The 20,737-nt window shown below is 52.8% G+C and overlaps 1 protein-coding gene across 14 annotated transcripts in view; it reads right to left on the bottom strand.

Moving 5' to 3' along the window:
* The window catches only part of Kif1a (kinesin family member 1A), an 84,445-nt gene that overhangs the window by 21,411 nt on the left and 42,297 nt on the right, over window positions 1–20,737 (bottom strand). For 6 of the 14 annotated variants that reach the window (NM_001408926.1, XM_039084756.2, XM_039084754.2 and 3 more), the window contains 17 exons: window positions 18,424–18,604; window positions 18,280–18,352; window positions 18,007–18,100; window positions 17,116–17,264; window positions 16,560–16,738; window positions 14,797–14,934; window positions 13,772–14,050; window positions 9,084–9,202; window positions 6,338–6,423; window positions 5,344–5,482; window positions 5,076–5,244; window positions 4,824–4,914; window positions 4,308–4,426; window positions 3,445–3,500; window positions 2,581–2,689; window positions 2,055–2,121; window positions 1,872–1,956 (listed from right to left, as the gene is read on the bottom strand). In NM_001408926.1, the coding sequence (NP_001395855.1) occupies window positions 1,872–1,956; window positions 2,055–2,121; window positions 2,581–2,689; window positions 3,445–3,500; window positions 4,308–4,426; window positions 4,824–4,914; window positions 5,076–5,244; window positions 5,344–5,482; window positions 6,338–6,423; window positions 9,084–9,202; window positions 13,772–14,050; window positions 14,797–14,934; window positions 16,560–16,738; window positions 17,116–17,264; window positions 18,007–18,100; window positions 18,280–18,352; window positions 18,424–18,604 (2,133 nt within the window). The remainder of the gene's footprint in view (window positions 1–1,871; window positions 1,957–2,054; window positions 2,122–2,580; window positions 2,690–3,444; window positions 3,501–4,307; window positions 4,427–4,823; window positions 4,915–5,075; window positions 5,245–5,343; window positions 5,483–6,337; window positions 6,424–9,083; window positions 9,203–13,771; window positions 14,051–14,796; window positions 14,935–16,559; window positions 16,739–17,115; window positions 17,265–18,006; window positions 18,101–18,279; window positions 18,353–18,423; window positions 18,605–20,737) is intronic. The other 8 variants (XM_017596916.3, XM_017596915.3, XM_006245563.5 and 5 more) reach the window with 2 other exon arrangements.

Below are 20,737 nucleotides of genomic sequence, written 5' to 3' on the forward strand. Positions count from 1 at the left end.
CTGACCTCCACAAAGCTCTCTGCCAGAGGATTTGAGAGGCATACTTAGGCAGGACACAAGAGGGAGTTAGGGAATGGGGTAGGGTCATCTGCATCCTGCAAAGGGTCACTTGTATTTCTTCCATTTTGCTGGCCCCTCCCCATAATGCCCACATCACAGGGCCTTAGAGACCCTTGCCTTCCAGGGAGGGAGGCTAGGCTTGGGGCTCATCTCTAACCTGAATGGGACCGGATCAGAGTAGTTATCTCCCTACTTCATTTAAATCCCCAGTTGCCACCCCAAATCAGCAGCTTTTGGTGTCTGAATATTTATAAAAGCAGGAGGAAAAAGATGAAACTTAAGATAGGCTGGGATGCCTATCTGAGTAGGAGGACATGGTGGGTGGGATGCCACTTGTACTCGCTGGTTTTGTGTTAACTTGACACAAGCTGGAGTTATCACAGAGAAAGGAGCCTCCCTTGAGGAAAGGCCTCCATGAGACCCAGTTGTAAGGCATTTTCTCAATTAGTGATCAAGAAGGGAGGGCCCAGCCCATTGTGGGTGGTACCATTGCTGGGCTGGTAATCTTAGGTTCTACAAGAGAGCAAGCTGAGCAAGCCAGGGGAAGCAAGCCAGTAAGTAACATCCCTCCATGGCCTCTGTAGCAGCTCCTGCTTCCTGACCTCCTTGAGTTCCAGTCCTGACTTCCTTTGGTGATGAATAGCAATGTGGAAGTGTAAGCTGAATAAACCCTTTCCTCCCCACCTTGCTTCTTGTCATGATGTTTGTGCAGGAATAGAGACCCTGACTAAGACACCATTGGAGGGCAACATTGGCAGAGCTGTCCCTTCCTGGTAAAGCTTGGTTCAGAAGCCTGACCTTAGTCTTGGAATTGAATCCCTGTTTGGATTCCTCCCATAGGATCCTTTGAGCATCAGTTTCATGCTTTTTCTGATCCCTGACACAAAACTTGCAAAACACACGTGTCTACTCTGGTACCCAGACCAACTATCCACAACCCTGCAGAAAGGGGACACAGGATGACATCTCTCTTGAGCTTCCACCTGCCTGGTCAATAAAACCAGGACTGGGAGAAGCTTCTAGAGAGATATGCCTCAGCTCAAGGGTAGAGAGACTACATACTGGAATGGATATCTACTGTGTCCCCAAACGAAAGTCTGGAGGACATCTTGGTAAAGCAGAATTCAAAAGAAGAGGTCACAGAGAAAGATGACATTCTTGCCCTCCCTAACAAGGTGTGTTAGAAACCTGACCCCATAGCACAGCCTCCTGAGGAGACAGTCTATGGCCATACCACCCTGAATGTGCCCGACCTCGCCTGATCTCGGAAGCTAAGCGGGGTTGGGCCTGATTAGTACTTGAATGGGAATACTGGGTGCTAGAGTATCATTAGCCAAGCTGAAGTCATCCTAGAGTGAGTGCAGTAGCCCGACTTCCCATGCCTGGTACTACCAAAATGCAGGGAGCCCACCCTGTCACGCAGAGGATTAGAATAGTTCTCTATAAGCTAATGACACTCAGGACTAGGGCCACCTCCCAAGGCCAGGCAAAGCAGAGAAGGACCCTGTGGTGTCCCAGGCATCGTGCTTGCTGCTGGCACCCTGATTTCCACAACTATGACACCCAGCCCTTGTCTGTTGCTTTAAGCCATTTAGTTGTGGTTTGGTAACCCTGGAAAGGCCACACAGATTAGGAAGAAACTTGAGTCTATAACAGATCCAAGTCTCTCCCTTTTGGGTGACAGGCTAAGACACAAAAAGACTTTGTGACCTCATCAGAGCCACTCATCACAGGGCAGTGCGGTGGCTAGAACCCAGACACTTGTCCAAACCAGTCCCACTCCCAAGGCAACCTCTGCCTGCCCCACTCACCCACAACCAGCTCTCGCACTTCCTTCCAGCGGATGTGGCTTCCTGTCTCATGCAACAGGGTCACGGTTATCCGTCTCTGGATGCCCTGCCAAATGCCAGGAGAGGGGACAGTCAGTTGGCACTGGGGATGAGACTTCTGGGAAGGGGGAACAAGTTTTAAGGTGGGCAGGTTAGGCTCCCCACCTGATGGAGAAGGAAGGTCCCCATGCACGGCATGCCGCCACGGTGGTCTACCACAGCAGGGATGTAACTGGAAAAGACGGTGGTGGTGAGATGCAGAATCCCTTCTCGATCCCACCCATAGCACAGGACCCGATCCCATAGTCAGCAGAGCTGAAAAAGAGAGCACTGACTACCCCTTCAGAAGAGCAAGGAGCTCGGTTCACAGAGTCAGGTCCTTCTGGGCTGGCTCTTTACAACAGCTCTCACGGTCTCATGCCTCCCCCATCCCTGCAAGTCAGACATCTACACCCAGCGACCTAGGTAATGCCAGGGCTCCTGTACTGTGCTTCGAGCTTGGGACATTCATGGAGAACCTGATCCCAGGCCTCCCCAGATAATCAGCTCAGAGACCCCTGACCCTCATTTTCCAAGTGAGCCACTGTGATTCTCAGCTGCTATCAAAATACTGTTTCCAGTGCCCTCTCTTCTTGAATACTCTTGGGCCTGAAGCTGGCGCCCAACATGGGCACAGTGGGTACCCACTCACTCGCCATTGGCTTCCAGCTCGCAGATCTCGAAGTAGACCAGCAGGTCATACTTGCAATGGCAGGGACCTGGGGAAGGCCGTGTCATTGTACTGAGCTTAGTGGCAGGCACTAGAAAGACAAGAAAGCGATGCTGTAATGGGGGATCGGGGAGAGAACATTAAAGGCTCCATGGGCAACAACTTTCCCAAAGAGGTGTCCATTGGCATACCCATGGCCAGGTCACCCCTAGCTCCAGGCAGTCAGACATGAGAAATGTGTGGCATCGGATGTGTGGCCACTAATGCTCTCTACACCCAATTATGAGCATGTGGCCTTACACACCTGCGTATGACCGTGGTGGCTTGACTCTAAACACCACAAAGTCAGCAGACACTTGCTCAGAAGCCCTATCATGTAGGCAGGATCTCTCTGCCTGGCCTGTTACCTGTGCTACCTTTGACTATAGCAAAATGTATCAGTCCAGGTATGTTTTGCCAGCACCCACACCTTGCCTAGCATGCCCTAAACTCAGCTCTGCTGGCCCTCTAATATGTCTACCTCCTGACAGTGTCTGCCTCCGAGTATTCCTGGGCCCAACCATGTCTGCCCAGAGTCCCTGCTCTGAGCCTTTCTTCCACAAAATCCCCTCTGAGTACTCTTCATGTCACCAGACACTGGCTCTAAATATCTCCCTTGTGGACTAGGATGACCAAAAGAGCACAGAGCTAAAAGCTATACCCTCCACAGACACGAAGCAGGCCAGAGGACGCTTCCTATGGCATCCGCAGCCTGGAGGACCATTACATTCACAGCAGGTCCAACCACACTTGCAACCATCGTTGGGCCTTCGCGGCTCCCACTGCACTCAGGAGACCCTCACCTACCTGGCTTGGATAGCGGCATGACCCTGGGGAAGTGGCGACGTGAGGGCCTCAGGGGGCTGTGGAAGAAAGCCAGAGTGAGCAGACCTAGGCTGGTGTCTGTGAGTCCCAGCTAGAGTGGGCAGCCCAGGGCAAGGAAGGATGATAAGAAGCCTATCCATGTGTCCCCTATATTCATGTATCCCCAATATCCACGTATCCCCAATATCCATCTGTCCTCAATATCCACATGTACCCATCCACATATTCCACAGACCCAGGAAGAGCCCAGGTCTCGGCACATACTTAGATGGGAGAGGAGAAATCCTTAGAACCCCTGAATCATCCTAGAGCTTCTACAAGGCTCCAGGGACTCAGCGACCCGAATCATCTCTGCTGTCTCTCTGTTCTGTTCCCGTACTCTGCATATCCCTGAGCTGTGAGGCCTGCTCAGCCAAGAGGGAGAGGTGGAGAGGAGCAAAGGCTTGTCAACACATCTCCAGACCTCGGGACGGCTACCTTTCCTGCCCCAACTTCTGGATCCAGCCAGGTGGCTTACAGATACCTGAACCTCACAACCCAGGCTCTTGAGACTCCCCAACCCTCTTTCTCCTCCAGCCTCCACCCTCAGAGGAGGGAGTCAGGCAGATGTTCCCTTCCCAAAAGTGGCCAGTGGGAAGCAAAACCTGGCTATCCTCTGGATGCTTCCCACGCATGGCTAATGGCTAAAGTTCAGACAACATGGTCCTTAAAGAACCCAGTTCCAAAGGGGAGAGGCAGGCATGGGCCATGGTCTGCCCATCTTGGTCAGCTAAGGAGGAGGAATCAGAGGTACATGGGCTCTGTTGCCTGGAGACAAGGGCACTTGGGTGACCTAGGCAGCAGACCTGAGAACATCCTTGCAAAGAGGTGGGAATGGATGCTGTTGGTAGTGCCCGAAGACCTCGAACACAATGGGCTGGCTCTTGATGTATTCGATGAAGGACTTGGTCACCTCTACTGCAATCTAAATGGAAAAGGGGGGAAGCATGGGTCATATCTGTAAGTGCTCAGTGTCCATAACAACTCCACACTCCAGGCCCAGCCCTTAGCACAAATCCCAGCTACGACTTCCCTGGATACTCTGTCTTCATGTCTGCCCAAGGATCATTGTAAGCAGCTTTCGGGAGCTCTGTGCTGACCCAAGGCTCTAATTTTAAACCCATTACTGACACTCTGATACCTAGCTGTAATGTCAATTTCCCAGCGTGGCATTGAAGGTTCTACAACCTGATGCCAGGTGGCCTCCAGGACAGACCGTTCAGAGGAGAAAGAGTAGATGGAAAGGGAGAACCCTGCTTAGCCTTTGGGTTAGCCTTAGCATTCAGGCCTTTGGGTGTTGGGGGATAAGGGCCAGCACTTACATTCTGAACATGGTAGAAGCCAAGAGGGGGTCCCCTGCCAGTGTTCTTCAGGGGTTCAGTGGAGAAGGCCTCATCGTGGCGGTGGATAAAGCTGAAAAGAAAGAAGTTGGTGAGAGGACTTGCAGCAAGGTCCCACGGCCTCACCGGGCATTACATGAGACTGAGTAATCCCTAGCATAGCCTATGTGGGCCGCACACCCCTCAGAACAGGTCCTACTTCCCAGCAGCCCAGGGCATAGACAACAGGCTCACTTGAACTGGCAGAAGATGTCAGCATATTCGGCCGAGATACTGGACGCCTGCAGGACTGTAACCCGGAAGGTGAAGGTACTGCCCAGACGGAGGTGGTCCAGGGCTGTGTCTAGGGGTCCATCCAGGGCAGCCTTCTCTGGGCTATCTAGGAGGCCTTCAGGAGGCACAGCTGTTGGGAGCCAGAGCAGAGCGATGGGGTCTCAAGGTTTCGTGCTCTTCAAGCTCTGGTCTCACACATGCATGATCCGCACAACAGAGCTGCACCCACCTGAGCAAGTGTTGTTGTTCACTTCATCGGCTGAAGGCCCAGCATCAGCCCCCTGACCCTGGCCTTCTACAATGCGCAGCTCCTCCTGGGAGGTCCCTGAGCGGGACATCCCCACCACAGGGCAGGACTCAGACTGGAACTGTGAAGACAGAGACAGCTGGAGAGCTAGCTGGCTACGCTTAGGGCACACTGTTACAGGCTATAGGGATCTGTGCACTGGGGCCTGGGTCTCTGGCATCCTGAGCCAGACTTGCCACTGGCCCCTAGGTGAAGCACCCGCCTCTCTAGGCCTCCATCCCCACGGCCGTGAGTGACCCACTCTGACACTCTGGTTTAGGTGAGTTGAGGTGTGAACTGCCTGAGAGAACACTCCACCTGCCTCTGTGCAGAGACATAGTGAAGGTCTCCAGGGAATCACTCCTGGCCTTCGTTCTGCCCCCCCCTCCCCAGGTCACCAGGGCACTTCCTGGGGGAGGTCACAGGCAGACTCTTGGATACCCTTACACTGAAATCTTGAGCCAGAGAGCCAAGTAAGCACTCTGGGGAGGGGCACTATATGGGCTCAACCTCTCTACTGTCTCCTGAGATAGTTCTGTCTGTGAGGACCAGAGGTGGGTGGCTTCAATGAGGTCATCCCCATTCCCATAGGTGTTGGGGAAGGCAGAAAGAAGGATGGTAGAAAATCTAGAATGTTGTGGGGACCCCAAGAACGTCTAACCCAAGAGAGGGGGGAGTCGGGGGTTGCCTATTCTAAAAGTTGGCTCTACTTACCAACTCTATGCCTTGCTGTGTGAGACTCAGGAAGACAGATGGACCAAGTGGGTCCTGACAAACTGGGGAAGTGACATTGTGTGTTTTGGACAGCAAGGGATGGGACAGACACGGTGCTCAGGGAGAGGGGGAAAGACCCATGGAGCCCTGCTAAGGCTGACCCTCAGAGCCTAGGGATCAGTGGAAGGGGTTCCCCAGTGTACCAGGGAAGCCTTTGTAGTACCTTTTCAAAGTGCTGGTCATCGAAGGAGATTTTAGCCGTTCCTGACTGACGGACACCTGATCCATAATCCGGAGCCTCCTCATCAGCTGCAAGAGGAACAAGCAGGTGGTTGGTCAACCTGTTTTCCTTAGGGGACAGAGTGGGGACAAGTGGCCCCAGGACCTTGGAGAGGATATAGTAATACGTGATCAGATTTTTGGTTCTTTTTTTTTTTTTTTTTTTTTTCCGGAGCTGGGGACCGAACCCAGGGCCTTGCGCTTCCTAGGCAAGCGCTCTACCACTGAGCTAAATCCCCAACCCCCGTGATCAGATTTTTAATACCTGCAACTCCGTAGTCACCAGGACACACTGACCACACGACACACAGGTAGGTTCTTACCAAGGACCACTAATTAGAGCCACAACCCCTACATAGTCTGACACTGACCTACCTGATCTTGGTGCTCAGAAGAGAACAGGAGGGTCCTGATACACCTCTGCCACCCTCCTCAGAGGCCATGGGCCCTACTGTGCCACCTCTAGCACTGGGGATAGTTCTGCTAACAGTGTCTATAGACAGGTTCAGCACAAATGGGTTCAGTGGACGAGCCACAGGGCAGGGAGGGTGGCAAGGTTGTGTGTTTCCTAAATTCCTTTCTTCCACTGCCGGATAGGGAAATATTAGTGGCAATCCCAAATGTGGTAAAACCCAGTGGTCTTCATAAAAGATCTGGGGAACAACACAGATCAAATTTCATTGCAGCCCCGTCTGCTGAAAATATGACTTGGGGGAAGACAGGGCTGTGGCTGACGAAAGGCCTGAGCTCTGAGCCCTATGCGCCTTCCCAACTGTAAGACCTCATCTGATTCTTGGGGGACTCACTGAGTTGCAGTGAGTTTAGCCCTTGGAGATAGGGTCACTCACCAGCCCTCCTAAGGATCCCCTCAGGGCCCTTCTCACTGAGAACAGAACAGGATAGTGACTGTCCTCCATGAGGGCTGTAGGCAAGCCCCTTGGACTCTAGAAACACAGGGACAACATGGAGACCTCTACCCAGTGTGGTGAGAGCTGCTAGGTGGGAGAGGAGGAGGGCCTGACAGGATACGGGAAGAAGGCCTCAGAAAGGAAATTGTTCTGGATGCTCCTGTTCCCCTAAGTGTGGGTGTCGCAGTAACATTCTCTTTCTAGCAACGTGGCTAGGGTGGCACTGAAGTCCAGGCTCTCACAAGCTCGCAATCCACCTGCTCCCCGCACCTTGCCAGGTGGGACCTCTGAATCAGGGCCAGAGGAGCAGTGGCAGAGTCCACTCATCTAAGCAGTGGTGAGCACGTCATGGCTGGTGACAGGTGGGAGCCGGGGTAGGGGTGGGGGTGGGAAGAACTTTTAGAAATCACAGGCAGAGGAGCAATACAGCCAATTATTAACTTAATTAGTAGAACCAACGCCACCTAATATGGCCAAAATACCAGGGAAGTGATTAGACATTTCAGAGTAGAGGAGAAAGAGGCACACGGTGGCTCCCAATCATCTGTAATGGGATCTGATGCCCTCTTCTGGTGTGTCTGAAGACAGCGAGTATATTCAAATATAAAAAAATAAATCTTTGAAAAAGAAAAAGAGAAAGAAAACCCGTGGCATGTAAGAACCTGAGGGTACACGCATATCAGTAGTATTTGAGGTATGAGAACTTGGGGCTATGAGCCTCTGAGGGTATAAGAACCAGAGGTCTAGTTAGGACATGGTAACCTGGCGGGGATAGGACACTCTAGAGTAAGTGAGAACCTGGGAGTAGATAACACACTGGGGTGTTGGCTTTCTCCAGATCCTCCAGGCACCCATACTGTGCACCCCAGCCTAACCACAGCTAACCTGTAGCTCCCCACTTAGCCGCACTCTGTTGCTTTACCTCACCCTTTCCCAGGGTGCCTGGGAAGCCAAGGGCAGTGAGGATCCTAGGAAGGGAGACCATAGTCTAGGACAGAGAACAGTGTCTTTGAGCTGCTGTTAGAACAGACACTACCACTGACTTGCAGATACCTTTTGAGCCATGACCCTCACACTGTTCGCTGTGGTCTTACAAACGTTCTCACCGTGCACGAAGTACATTATAGGCCTATAGGTGAGCAAACTGAGACCCACGGGTCCCTGCAACGGCTAGTCCTGGTACCACCTGGCCGCGATGGAGGGAAGGGATAACAAGAAAAGTGTCTGCCTTTTACAACAGTCTCTGTTTTCAGACCCACAAATGAGCTGTAGCTTCCGGCTTAGGCCTGTGCCTAAGACTAGCACCTAAGCGGGGGAAATAGAAAAGAAACTGAGGCAGCTGCTGAGAGAGCTACTCTGACAGGGACTAGCAGTCTGCAGGCTCCCTCGGCTATGTGGAAAGTGAATGGTAGGCTAGGCTGGCAGACAGTCCACACTGCTGGGAGGCACGAGGCAATCTCTGGGTCCCCCTGAACAGTGGAGACTCTGTCTCAAGGCAGATCAGGCTCAGGCATCTTGGACTGATTCAGATAGGCATCCCTATCTGATCCAAGACTCTAGGAAGCCAGAGCCAAGGGCTCAACACAGGGGACTTTCCCTTCAAGCTCCACCTGTCTACTTGCCTGGGAAGGTGGAAAAAGTTTCACGCTGGTCATAGGGAGGCTGGGGGTCCCAGGGAAGACCAGCTTCATATTAACTCCTACATAATATTATTCCTCCCCCCTCTGCCTGTAAGGGCAGACATTCCCCAGCCCCACACACTACCCGATCCCACACACACACCTGAGATGGCCTGCACCGCCACACGGAGGAAGCCTTTCACCTCTCCCTTTTCGCTGACGATGGCCACGCGGTGCACCAGGGGCACAGGGTACAGCAAGTTGCTCAGGTATACGAAGGCCCTGCAGGAGCAGAGCCACAGTCACAGGCGACCCTCAGAGTGTGCTTTGATACCAGTGACACCAAGGCTGGCTCACACACAACATGAAGCTGCAAAGCAGAGCAAAGCTGGCGAGACAGCCAGGGCGAACCAGCGCAGCGAGGTGGGCTGGGAACAGGCAGGGGGCGGGGCAGCGAGGTGGGCTGGGAACAGGCAAGGGGCGGGGCAGGGGGAAGGTTTCCAGTGCTCAGAGGAGACAGGAGGTGGAGACACAGAGAGGAGGGAGTGGCCTCAGTAAGTAGAGGGCACAGCCCAGCTCAGCCAGGACGTGGCTGTCTGAGAAGAGAAGAGCCGAAGAGAGGGTTTCAGCCTGCTTCAAGGGCTGAGGACCTGGGCCAAACAGGGACATGCTAATAAGCTTCAACCCTTAGAACTCTGATGTCTGCTTCCCATGGGGCATCATCAAGCTTCTCAACCTTAGACCTCCCTCTACAGTTCACCTGGAAGTCAGGCACAACCTTGCTCTAAGTGTCACCCTCCTCAGGGCAGATGCAACATGGACTGTGTGCCCGTCACCCAGAAGCCTTGGTACTGCCCTAGACCTCCTTTCTAGTCAACACCACCCGAATCTTGCTGGGGCTCTCACTGCTGCCCTGCCTCTTACTGTCCCAAGAAGATTGACTATACTGTCACATAGAACTCCCCACACCCTCAATGATGCCCAAGCTGCTTACAGAATCATCCAAGCCCCAAGAGGTTCAGGCTGGCCAGCTCCACCTTACTGCCCTGAAGTTCAGCCTCCATCTGGCCACATGGGCCAATGGCTCCCTGGAGCATCTGTCTACTGTCATGACAACAGCCTGTTTTCATTCTCCTCTCGGCTCTGTCTTCTGACTTTTAAGCATCTATCTGTAGACTTCCTGGTTCCTGAGCTTCTTTGTATATGGTAGAGCCTCAGCAAATCGCTCTAGCAAAAAAATCATCTAAATCAGGCCTCACATGGGCCTAGGGTAGCCTCCTTGGCATCCCTCCATGGGACTCACTTACCCTAGCACAGAACCCTCTCAGAAAGAATGCTGGCCCAAACCCTTTTACTCCGTGTACCAGTCAGGGAATTGCTGCAGAAAGGATGTGGAGACCAAACTGAGGAGTGTGTGTGGATAGCCACAATGGCAGTCAGATGAAGGCCTTGTGCTGGGTGTTCAGGACTCCTGAGCTAGACTGAAACCTACCTCTGCCATCTGAAGGCCCCAATACCCTAGGCTGCCTCACCAGAGGGCTCAAGAGGCAATGCCACAGAGACAGCTCTAAACCAACAGAGTCCAGGGTCCAGGCTGTTCACACGGGATCTGCCGGAATGACAGAGGAAACCCTAGCTCCATGAGCACCCGTAAGGAAGCTCATAGATCTCACACACTCACTGCTTGACCTCCCCCACTGTCTGGAACTAGGAGTTCTAGAGCAGTACCCAGGGAGGTAGAGAGAGAGGACTGCAGCAGATGGCTATCCAGGCTCTCTTTGGGGCCTCTTGTAAAGTGGGGTGACTCCTGAGAAGTAGGGCTCAAAGAGGAAATACACGTTCTAGGACAGCTGCTGCTTCCCAGCACCTGGAAGGTAGCTTACCACTTATGTCCTAATAATGATGCCCCTCCATTTAGCTAGCTGTGTCCTCCTCTTTTATGGATGTAGAGTCTAGAGTCTATACCATGGCCCATTAGAGTAGGCACTCGGGCCCATTTCACAAGAGAAGAAACTGAGGGATAAAAACGTCAGGCAGGAGCCAGGACTGGCAGCAAGGGCCAGAGCTAGGACAGGACCCTCTAGGTCGCTCACTCTCAGCCCTGCAGATCATTGCTTGTCAGTGCAACTAATCACAGAAGAAATCTTGTATTGCACCTTTAAGAACTTCCTTCCATTGCGGGGAGGGGGGAATCTAGGATGCCATGGCCCACATCCAACCCACCCTGATCTCTTGTTGGAAGCTGGGGTTATGTACCAAAGAAGTATCATTTGTGAGTAAAGCCTCTAGATGCTTCCTCACCTCGTGATCTTCGGACAGCTCAAATGGGAACTGTGGGTCTGGCTTCAGCTGTGCGGTCAGATGTTGGCAAACGCAAAAGCAATGCTATATTCAACCTCCCCTTCCCCCTCTTAAATGACAAGCCCACTTGGCACTGTAGTGAAGTCATTCAGCTAGATGAGCTCTCTGGGCCTGGACTGCCTCCTAGGGGCAGTGCTGGCTTGGAAGGGGCCACAAAAAAGTGGCTGAATCTGGAAGATTTCTGTGCCCTGCTCTGTGTAGGACTCAACCAGCCAGCCCACCTGGGAGATGAAGGCACCCAGGCACACACAGCTCAGAGCAGGGACAATGTACTCCAGTCCTCATCCTATCTGTTCTCCAGGTACCAGAAACAACTAGAAACTAGTGTCAGTCACTGCAGGGTCAGAACGAAGCCCTTGCCAACCTTCCCAGTCACACACCCAGCTGCTCTCAAGATCGGAAGAACTCTGCCCACGGCCATACCGGCAGGGAGCCGCAGCGCAGACCTAAGAGGCTCAGAGGGCTGCACCGAGCTGTTGAGCATAGCCTCTAGTTGGGCCAACATTTACTTATCCGGTGCCCTCCCTAGCTCCTCCCCTAGACCCTTAACTCTGGTTATCCTCTGCAGTGCGCCCCCTGCCCCCATATGTGTTGAGTGTGCAAGGAGGGCCTCTGGGCCCACTTAATCTGCTAACTCATCCACAACCCCAGGCCACCTGACACCTGACCATCAGAGACCCTACATGTGAGGAGGGTCCCTGGCTATGCCCACAAGAGGGCCTGCCCAGGACCCAGAGCACCTTAAAGCAGGCTAAATGCCCAGGAGAGCAGAGGAGGGCAGGACGGGCAGAGCGGCACGTGTGGCGAGAGGCAGGAGGGAGGAGGCAGCGCTAACCACAGATTGGTGAGGTACAGAGGCACATGCTGGGAACTGGGGAAACCTTTCCAGAGGGGACAAGAGTGGGCACCCCAATTTTGCTTAAGCTTTGGAAAGAGAGCCAGCAGCTACCAGAGGATTAAACGAAAGCCAAGGTGGAGCCTTCCTCAGGGCTAGGCCTGCATAGCTGCTGCGCGGAAAAGCCAATTCTTGCCAAACCAAAAGGTGAGGGTGTTGCCAAATGAAGCCTTGCACAGACCACCCTGTGATACAGGGGGCCAGGCCTCTCATGGGTGACTTTTGCCAAGTTTGGTCATTTTGTGAAATCTCAAATCCACAAGAGGGGAAACAACATTGGAAGGACCCAGCTCTTTTCATGAGACTGCAGAGACCAGACCCCATTTCTCCTCATGTCATTGTTTCCTGTGTCTCCTGACTGACCCTTTGCCTACCTGACACCCAGAGCCACTCCCAGGGCCCAGCGGGCATGGGAGGTCTGGTGCTATAGCCCAAGGCTTGGTGAGAGAAGCCTGTCCAGAGCTGGCCCGGAGTCTGCGTCTGTTGCCTAGGCCCAGCAGGGTGGAAGTCCAGACCCAGGGCATCTGGGAAGGGGATTCTACTCATTTGTCCGGTTGGCTAGTTCATCATACCTAATGCTAGCTGATGACAGAAAAACTACTCAGAGCAGATCCCTGCTACCTTCTGAAAGGGGGAGGAGGTCTCAGGCCATCACTCCCACTCAAGGAAGGAAGGAACTCCACAGAAAGCCCATAGTCTACAAGGGACCGTCCTCAGACTTCAGCTTTCGATACCTGTGCTCCGAGATCGAGAGTTCTAAAACTCCCGTTGCGCTACAAGCGATCTTATGCTCCAGGAGAAGATGCTATTAAAACTGTACCTGTTCCATGCAGGTAGGCTACAAGCCCTAGCATTTCTGAAGCCATTTGCCTTAGTGATAGAGCTAACAGCTAGACCTACGTCCTTGCGGTCCCCAGCCTCTCTCACCTATCCCAGAAACCAAGTGGCCAGGGCTTCTCTGTAAAGGTGACATGCCCATCTCACCATGCTAGCCTGGGAGGTCACGGGCTTGGGGCTACTCTCATCAGCCGGGCTCCACAACATTAAGGCAGGTAGAGGCCCCTCCTCCCCTGCCCATGGGGGGGTCACAGCCCTGCAACTTCTCAGGGTATCTTCTCTTTGGACTACAGTGGAATGCTCAGAAGCCACCTCAGCTGAGCAAAGCTGAGTCCCCAGACAAGGGTTTGGGACAGCCTGCCTGCAGACTCCTTTCTTCCCCTCTCAAATACCCCCTAATCCCCGCACAAGGAGTCTATGGCGCCAGTCTTGGCCACTTCCTATGGCCACTCCAGGAACTATCCCAGCCACCTAGGGTGAGCACCAGGAGTTCTTGGCGGTAATGTGTGTTCCTATCCTCTCTGCCACTGGAGCCAGACTCTTCCCCACTGAGCCAGGGCATCTATCTCTCCAATGTGCCCATGTCCCGCCATGAAGACACAAGAGGGAGCCTGACTCCCTCATCCCCCTCAGAAGCTAGCCCTGGCCTGCCTGCCTGCCTGGCCCAGAGGGTCGGGTGTCTGCCCTGATACCCACAGCAGTGCTCCTGAGGGAAAGAGCTGGTTCCTCCCCAGCATGCGCGCCTCAACCTCACCAACCTTCCTACTAAACTGAACAGGGGGGGCCGGTCGTAAAACGGGTCCTGGCCGTCGCACAGCGTGTGCTCCGGAAAGACGTCGTCCTCCAGGTCCTCCTCCTCCTCCTCCTCCTCCTCCTCCTCCTCCTCCTCCTCCTCCTCCCCCACGCTCTGCTCCTCGGCAGGCTCGGTGGTGTCGGAGTCGGGGCTTGAGAAGGTGGGGGAGGGGGTGAGAGCAGCCATGCGCTCGCTCATGCATGTGTTGAGAAGAGGGTAGCTGTTGCAGCCAGAGATGACTGAACTGAGGTTAGTGCGACAAGACAGAGAGAAGTTAACACCAGCTACTCCGGGGGGGGGAAGGTGGGACAGGGTTGGGAGGGACAAGGAGCACTTCTGTTTAAAACTAAAACACCAACCATCAAGAAACGCTGCTTTAAGAGACAAGAAACGAAAACGCACCCTGTCTGGGCTGGGAAGAGAAAACAAAACACAACACCCCAAACTAAGGACAACAAGACCCATGGGATCGGTAGAAGGTTCTGGAAAGCACCACCAATAGGTGTGAGTGAGAACAAGGGTCCAAGTTGGCCGTAGCCAAAACTCTTGAAGGACCTCCTTGAACAACATGGGGTCAGAGGCTGGGCGCAGACACCAGATTGGAAAACAAGGGGAGAGGCAGTAATCTCTAATCTTACCTCTGTGTTCCCACCCCTCAAAACATCAGTGACCCGGAATACCTGGTTCTAGAACCCTGGTTGCTTGGGCAACACATGCACACACACACACACACACACACACACACACACACACACACACACACACACACAGAGACACACACACGAACGGACATAGCACAGTAGGTATAGGCGGTACTACCAAGATGGCACTCCAGGTTCCCTAAAAAAGCTGGGCCTACAGGTATGTGAGGAGGAATGACTAAGGGAGTAGAATATGGCTTCTTTCCTGTAGGCGAGGCCAGTTCAGGGTCTGGGCTCTGACCCCATTACCATCTCACTTCCTCTACAAGGAAAGGGAGGAGGTGCCCACCTGCCCACCAGCCGGAACCAGGGGAAGCGGTCATAGAAGGGGTCTCCACCAGTCACCACATTGTCACAGTCCTCAACGACGCTGGAGGGGACCTCTGCAGCCCGGTCATACATTTCCCGCATCAGGTCCAGGCGTTGCCTGTTGGGGTTCAAAGATCGTATATGATCAGACCAATGGCCAGAAATAGCCTAGCACCCCATTACTCCTAGAACATCAGACTCCAGTGTCCTGTCCGGGTCAGTGGCCCAGAGTTCTGCCAGCTAGAAACCCCTCTGTGGTCCTTAGAATTCAGCATCCATAGGAAACTTACAAATGAGAAAAAGTTCACCACCAATGCCTCCCAAACCCTCCCCGGTGACAGCAAGGCGAGCTAAGCAGGCACACAGAACACGACAGCAGAGAAGTGACTGATTCGTGGTGCCTTAGGGCAGCTGAGAGCTGACAGAGAAGCAGGTAACTCAGAAATAGGATTCACACTACAGCCCCGAAAGCTCTTGTAGTGAGCTCTGGTGAGGCAGGAAGGGAATGGAGAAGACAGTACTTTTAAATTCTTTTTCCCCAGGTAGGGCAAACAGGAGGAGGAAGAACATGAGCTTGTAAACTCTAGAGGCCTCAGTTTGGCTTCTAAAGGGATAAACGCCCACTTCTGATAATCATACATTTGGCCTAGCTTTCAGGCACACGCAGATAGAACGAGAAGAGGCTATGGCTGCTAATCATGCTTTCCTGTCCATATTTCCCATCCTCGGAAGACCTGGCTGACCGAGAAGAATCCTCTCTCTCTAGCTCAGAGGTTCTCAACCTCCTAATGCTGTGTCCCTTTAATAGCTCATGTTGTGGTGATCCCTCAACCATAAAATCATTTTCACTGCTACCTCATAACTGTGGTTTTGCTATTATGAATTGCAGTGTAAATATTTTGTGTTTTCCCATGGCCTTAGGAGACCCCTGTAAAAAGGTCGTTCGACCCCCAGAGGGAGTCAAGACCTGTGGATTGAGAACCGCCAGTCTAGCTCATCCCTAGGGAGATCTAACAACTCATCAGTGAGCCTGCCTTCTACATACAAACCAACAGACCCTAAGTCCACACCCACTTTTCCTTTTCTAAAGTCTTACACACTTGACCAATGTTCTGTCTGCCTTAAGTCACCCAGGACAGCAAGAGACTAGGAGGGCCCCTTGCCCAGAGCTGGCCTCATTCCAGGAAGCTGGCCCATAGAGACCAGTTACTCCATATTTTCCTCAGATGTCCAAAGAACATTCTGCTTTTCCCACTCCTGGCCTGACCTGGTGTCCAGGCATGGTGTGCCCCCTATTTCCAGGGCTGTGAGTACATTCTACCCTTCTCATGCAGATGTCTACGTCATCACCCGGTCGCCATTGTACATGGAACTAGGCATGAAATAGAGGAAGTGTCCATGGAGGCAGAAGTCCTCTTACAACACACAAGCATTGGACAAGTTCACTTATAGGAGCTCTTTCACTTGTCAATGTCCTCAGCCTTCTAGGGACTGAAACGACTTCCCTCAGGCATGCAGAGTGGAGAAGCCAGGGACCCCTTGTCCTCTGAGGCCCTTGGCTCAGACTTGGCTGGACACTGAGCCACCTTCAAGCCCCTCTGCTACCTAACTGCTCCTTTAGAACCAGAACAAAACCATTAGGCCAGGAGACACAGTTGCACTGCTGTGAAGCAGAGCCCAGCCTGTTTCTCTCCCCAGAGACCAGCCCTATCCACCATCCGCCTCACTGCCCATCCTCTGCACCTGAGTTTCTCTAGCGTCCAGTAGTGGGTGGCCCCATTCTTCTGGTCCTGGACCTCCACGGCCACGATGGTCCTGGGGAAGGGTCGTGTCTCTCGGTCTTTGGCAGCTTCTGGGGGGAGTAGGTCTGGCGGCAGTGGGGAGTAGAGGGTATCTGTGAGGAGGACGAACTGGAACTGGACCTGTCAGGGGCAGAAGATGACCATTCATCCACCCTGTGCTGAGTGGAAGCTAGGTTTCCAGGGGGCTTTGCTCCATCCCCCTGAGAGCTCAACTCTATATTCCAGAGTTCACCAAAGCATCCAACCGACTGTTGAAAAATGGCTGCCACCACCACCCCCCATCCCCACCCCTACCACCTGCTTCTTGACTCCCAAGCAAAGCCAACAGGATTATCTATTTCAGCCAGTCCCAGTGCCTCCCTCAACCACTCATACTGGGTACCCAGCCCAGGCAAGGGCCCCTGTATACCCTAGGGTCAACCGAGTGCTGGGACTGTGTTGTGACTGTAAGCAACTAGACCATCACTCATGGGGAACCCGCCTCTGATGGGTCCCACCTTCTTCTTTAGCTCCACACTGATGGCATTGGCCTCCTTCAGGAAGATGGCATTGCCCCACAGCAGGTCCCGAAGAGAAGTGAACTGGTACCACTTCCATTTCCGGAAGGCCCACAGTGCCAACTCACACTCCCGCTCCGTCCATTGGACTGTGGGAGAAGCCATGTGGGTCATCAGAGAAAGCCACAATATAGCCTACCATAACCTCTGAAAGGTCAAGATGCCACAGGACTAGCTGAGTGGACCCTGCACTTGGTCCACACTAAAACTGGAGTGGCCAGTTAAAGGACAAGTAGTCCCTCCATAGTCACCATAACCCGACGAAGATGTTGAAGGGCAGACTAACTAGAATAACTTACTGGGTTCCGGCCCTCTCTTCCTAGATAGAGCCTCTGAACAGCTCCTCCCCTGCTGGGCTGGGGCCCCAACGCTTGCATTCCTGATTTCACACTATTCCTCTTGGAGTGGAGAAAGTAGACCCCAGGAGAAAACCCAGTCAAACAAGCAGTGTGGCAAGGCTCCAAGTCACCCAAAGATTAAGTAGGCTTCCCAAATGAGCTTCCCATGTATGTTGAAAATCAAAGCCTCTCTGTGCACCACTGTGCGGTCTTTGATGGGCCCCACAGAGCACACAGTGAAGAGGGCAAGCCCTAGTCAGCACCCATGGTTCTGGCCCAGCCCCATTAGCAAACATGTGGCCTATATGTGTGAGATGTGTGGTCACTTGTTTCAGTACAACCTCCCAAATCCTGCCTGTACGGTAGCACCCAGGATGAATGAGGTTTATCTCCCAGGGCAAAGGTTTAGACCAGTCGGCCTCCGGTGAGTCACCAGAGACCTACTCTCTCAGGCCCTGTTGGCGGGAGCCATACCATCTCAAGAGTCCCTTACCTTCATCCTCTGGTTCTTCCTCCTCCTCGTTCACCTCTGGGTAGTACCTGGAGTCCATCTGTTTCTGTAGGGCCTCCAGCTTACTCTCATAGTCCTGAAAAGACAGGCAGGACTTGTGGCTCCACCATGGAGACTGAGATAGCCTCACCCCAGCCCGCCAGAGTGCAAGAGAGGGGCCGGTCCAGTAGAAAGCGTGGCCAGAGAGGGCACAGGCCCACTCTCCCAGTGTGCTAGAGCAGGTAGGGCGCTGTGATTCTGGGTGGGCATCCTCACCAGCCTCTGCTGCTCCAGCAGGTATGTGGCCTCCTCCCGCTCCCTCCGGTACTGGTCCTCCAGCTCCTGGAGCCTATAAAAAAGAACACCAGGTGAACCCAAGGCCATCAGAGGCGGCAGGCGAGCAGCCGGCCCGGGCCTCACCTCTGCTCCATCTCCTGCTTCATGTCAATGCCCTGCTTCTCCAGCAGCTCCCTCTGGGCAAAGGCCCAGTCCACTGGCTCAGCGGGTGTCTCTGCACAAGGTGTCCGCTCACGCTCCTGACGAGCCTGCTCGGGGTGGTTAAACCGGAACACGTGGCTTTTTCCCATGATGATGCGGTTTCCTGGGAGATTGGAGGCAAACCAACGTATGGATTCCAGGTGCTGGATTCCAGGGATGAGAGACAAAGGGAGTGGGGAGAGAGGCACTTCCTCTGCCTGGGTATCCCTGTGCCATCTACCTGGGGAAGAGCACCCAGCACCCCAAACCTTGGCTCCAAATCACCTTTCTCCTTGTAATGGGCCATTTGAGTATGTGGCTTTGTACTTTGTAAAGTTTAGAGACAAGGGCTACAGAAGCCCGGGAAGGATTAGGACACTGATAGGAAAGCAGATGCAAAGACTGCTCCCTGAGGTTTCAAACGAGAGCAAGCCTTTTATCGGGACTTAGGGCTGGAGGCTATTCCCACTGCCTTCTGGCAAGGAACATGGATACATTTTATCCATGTACTAAGCCTGTGTGCGAGGCTGAATCTCAAAGTGTTGGACTAATTTTAGCTTAGTGGAAGAAATTTCAAGGCGTCAGAGCATCCAGGCAGCAGTGGCACGGGCCTGAATGGCTGCTTTTAGCCAGGTTTATAGTAAATGTGGACCAAGGACCAGAGCAGAAAAATTTGAAAAACCTGTAAAAGCAGCATATATAATGTTAGAGCCAAGGGAAGTGTGTACACAAGCCTGTCTAGTAAGTTCTTCCCCGTATCCAGGCATCCAGACATTCAGTGGCCACAGTAGCCTTGATCAAGCAGGTCTAGTTATCTCACAAGCTGGCAGTAGGTTTTGGCATTGTCCAAGTGATGTTGGTTGGACCCTTAGGATTATATAGTCACAGAGGTTTCCAAACAGATTTCAAAGGAAGTTCTGAGGGGCTACACACACACACACACACACACACACACACACACACACACACACACACACGCTCAATATGTGTATGTGTGCACGTGTGTGTGCGCGCACGTGTGTGTGCGCGCACGCGTGCACTTGTGCGTGTTCAATCCTCCTGAGGCAGCCCTTGAGCAGACAGTATAAAGAGAGTAAGTGTAATGAGAGTAAAGACTGTTGCTGTGAAGACTCCAAGATTCTAGAGATGCCAAAGACACAGATTGTCTTTTGAGGAAAGCCATGGACCACCAGCAAAGCCATCTCAGGAAATAAACTAAGCCTTGTGGGCCACAGCTGGAGAGGCCTTCCAAAGCATCATATATTTTACCATATGCCCTGGCTTCTAAACATGGAGCCACTTACCATTTGCCCTTCTGGGTTTTTATCTTGCCCCAGCCCCATTCCTCCTTGATGTTTTTTTCTATTTCTCTCCTTTGGTATGGGAATGTATGCCCTGCCTCATCATATACCAAAAATATGTCATTTCCATTTTGGTTTTACCAGGGCTCACCAGAAAAAATTGTCCCAAGCCTAAGAGGACACTTTAAATGTGGGCTTCTAAGCAAAGGTAGAACTTTAAATGTGTGAAGACCCTTGGAGACAGATGGAATACACTTTGCATTGTGAGGCACACGCAGGCTGGGAGACTAGGAGGAGAAAGCCATGGGTTCAATATGGCATCTCCTTCAAAGGTTCGTAGGTGGAAGGCAAGGGTCCGGTCAGTGGCACTATAGAGAGGTGATCAGATCATGATAGTACTAACTTCATTGATAGATTAATCTATTGATGAGTTCATAATTGATGAGTGACTGGGGGTAGGGTTTGTTGGAGGAAGTAGAGGGAGTATCTTTTTCCCAGAATCTTCTTGTTCTCTCCTCTGCTTCTTGGTTACCAAGAGGTGAGTGCCTCTGTCCTGCCATACTTTCCCACAATGATGGCCCGCCTCACCATAGACCCAAAGCAGAAGGCATGGGATGAGCCTCTGAAACTGAGCCAAAAGAAATCCTTCCTTCCCTAAGCTGTTCTGTCAAGAACTTTGTCACAGCAACAGATGGTGACAGAATCTCCTGTAAGTCAGTTCCTTGAGATGCCCTTCTTACAGTGCTTAATCTCAGGGAACTGGTCTGGGAGGGTGTTAATGTCTCCCTGTCCTCTCTCCTGAGCCTAGTCACCAAAGTGGCCACTCAGGACCTCCCACCCTGACTTCCCACACACCATTAACCAAGTATTCTGTGAGTATCCTCTGCTTTTATAGTGTCAGGTCTAGGCACTCTAGGACTCAAGTGCCCAATTTGGGAACTAGAGAGTTTCGGGGG

Source organism: Rattus norvegicus, chromosome 9 (genome assembly GCF_036323735.1).
Source record: "Rattus norvegicus strain BN/NHsdMcwi chromosome 9, GRCr8, whole genome shotgun sequence".
In the NCBI taxonomy this organism is placed as follows: domain Eukaryota; kingdom Metazoa; phylum Chordata; class Mammalia; order Rodentia; family Muridae; genus Rattus; species Rattus norvegicus.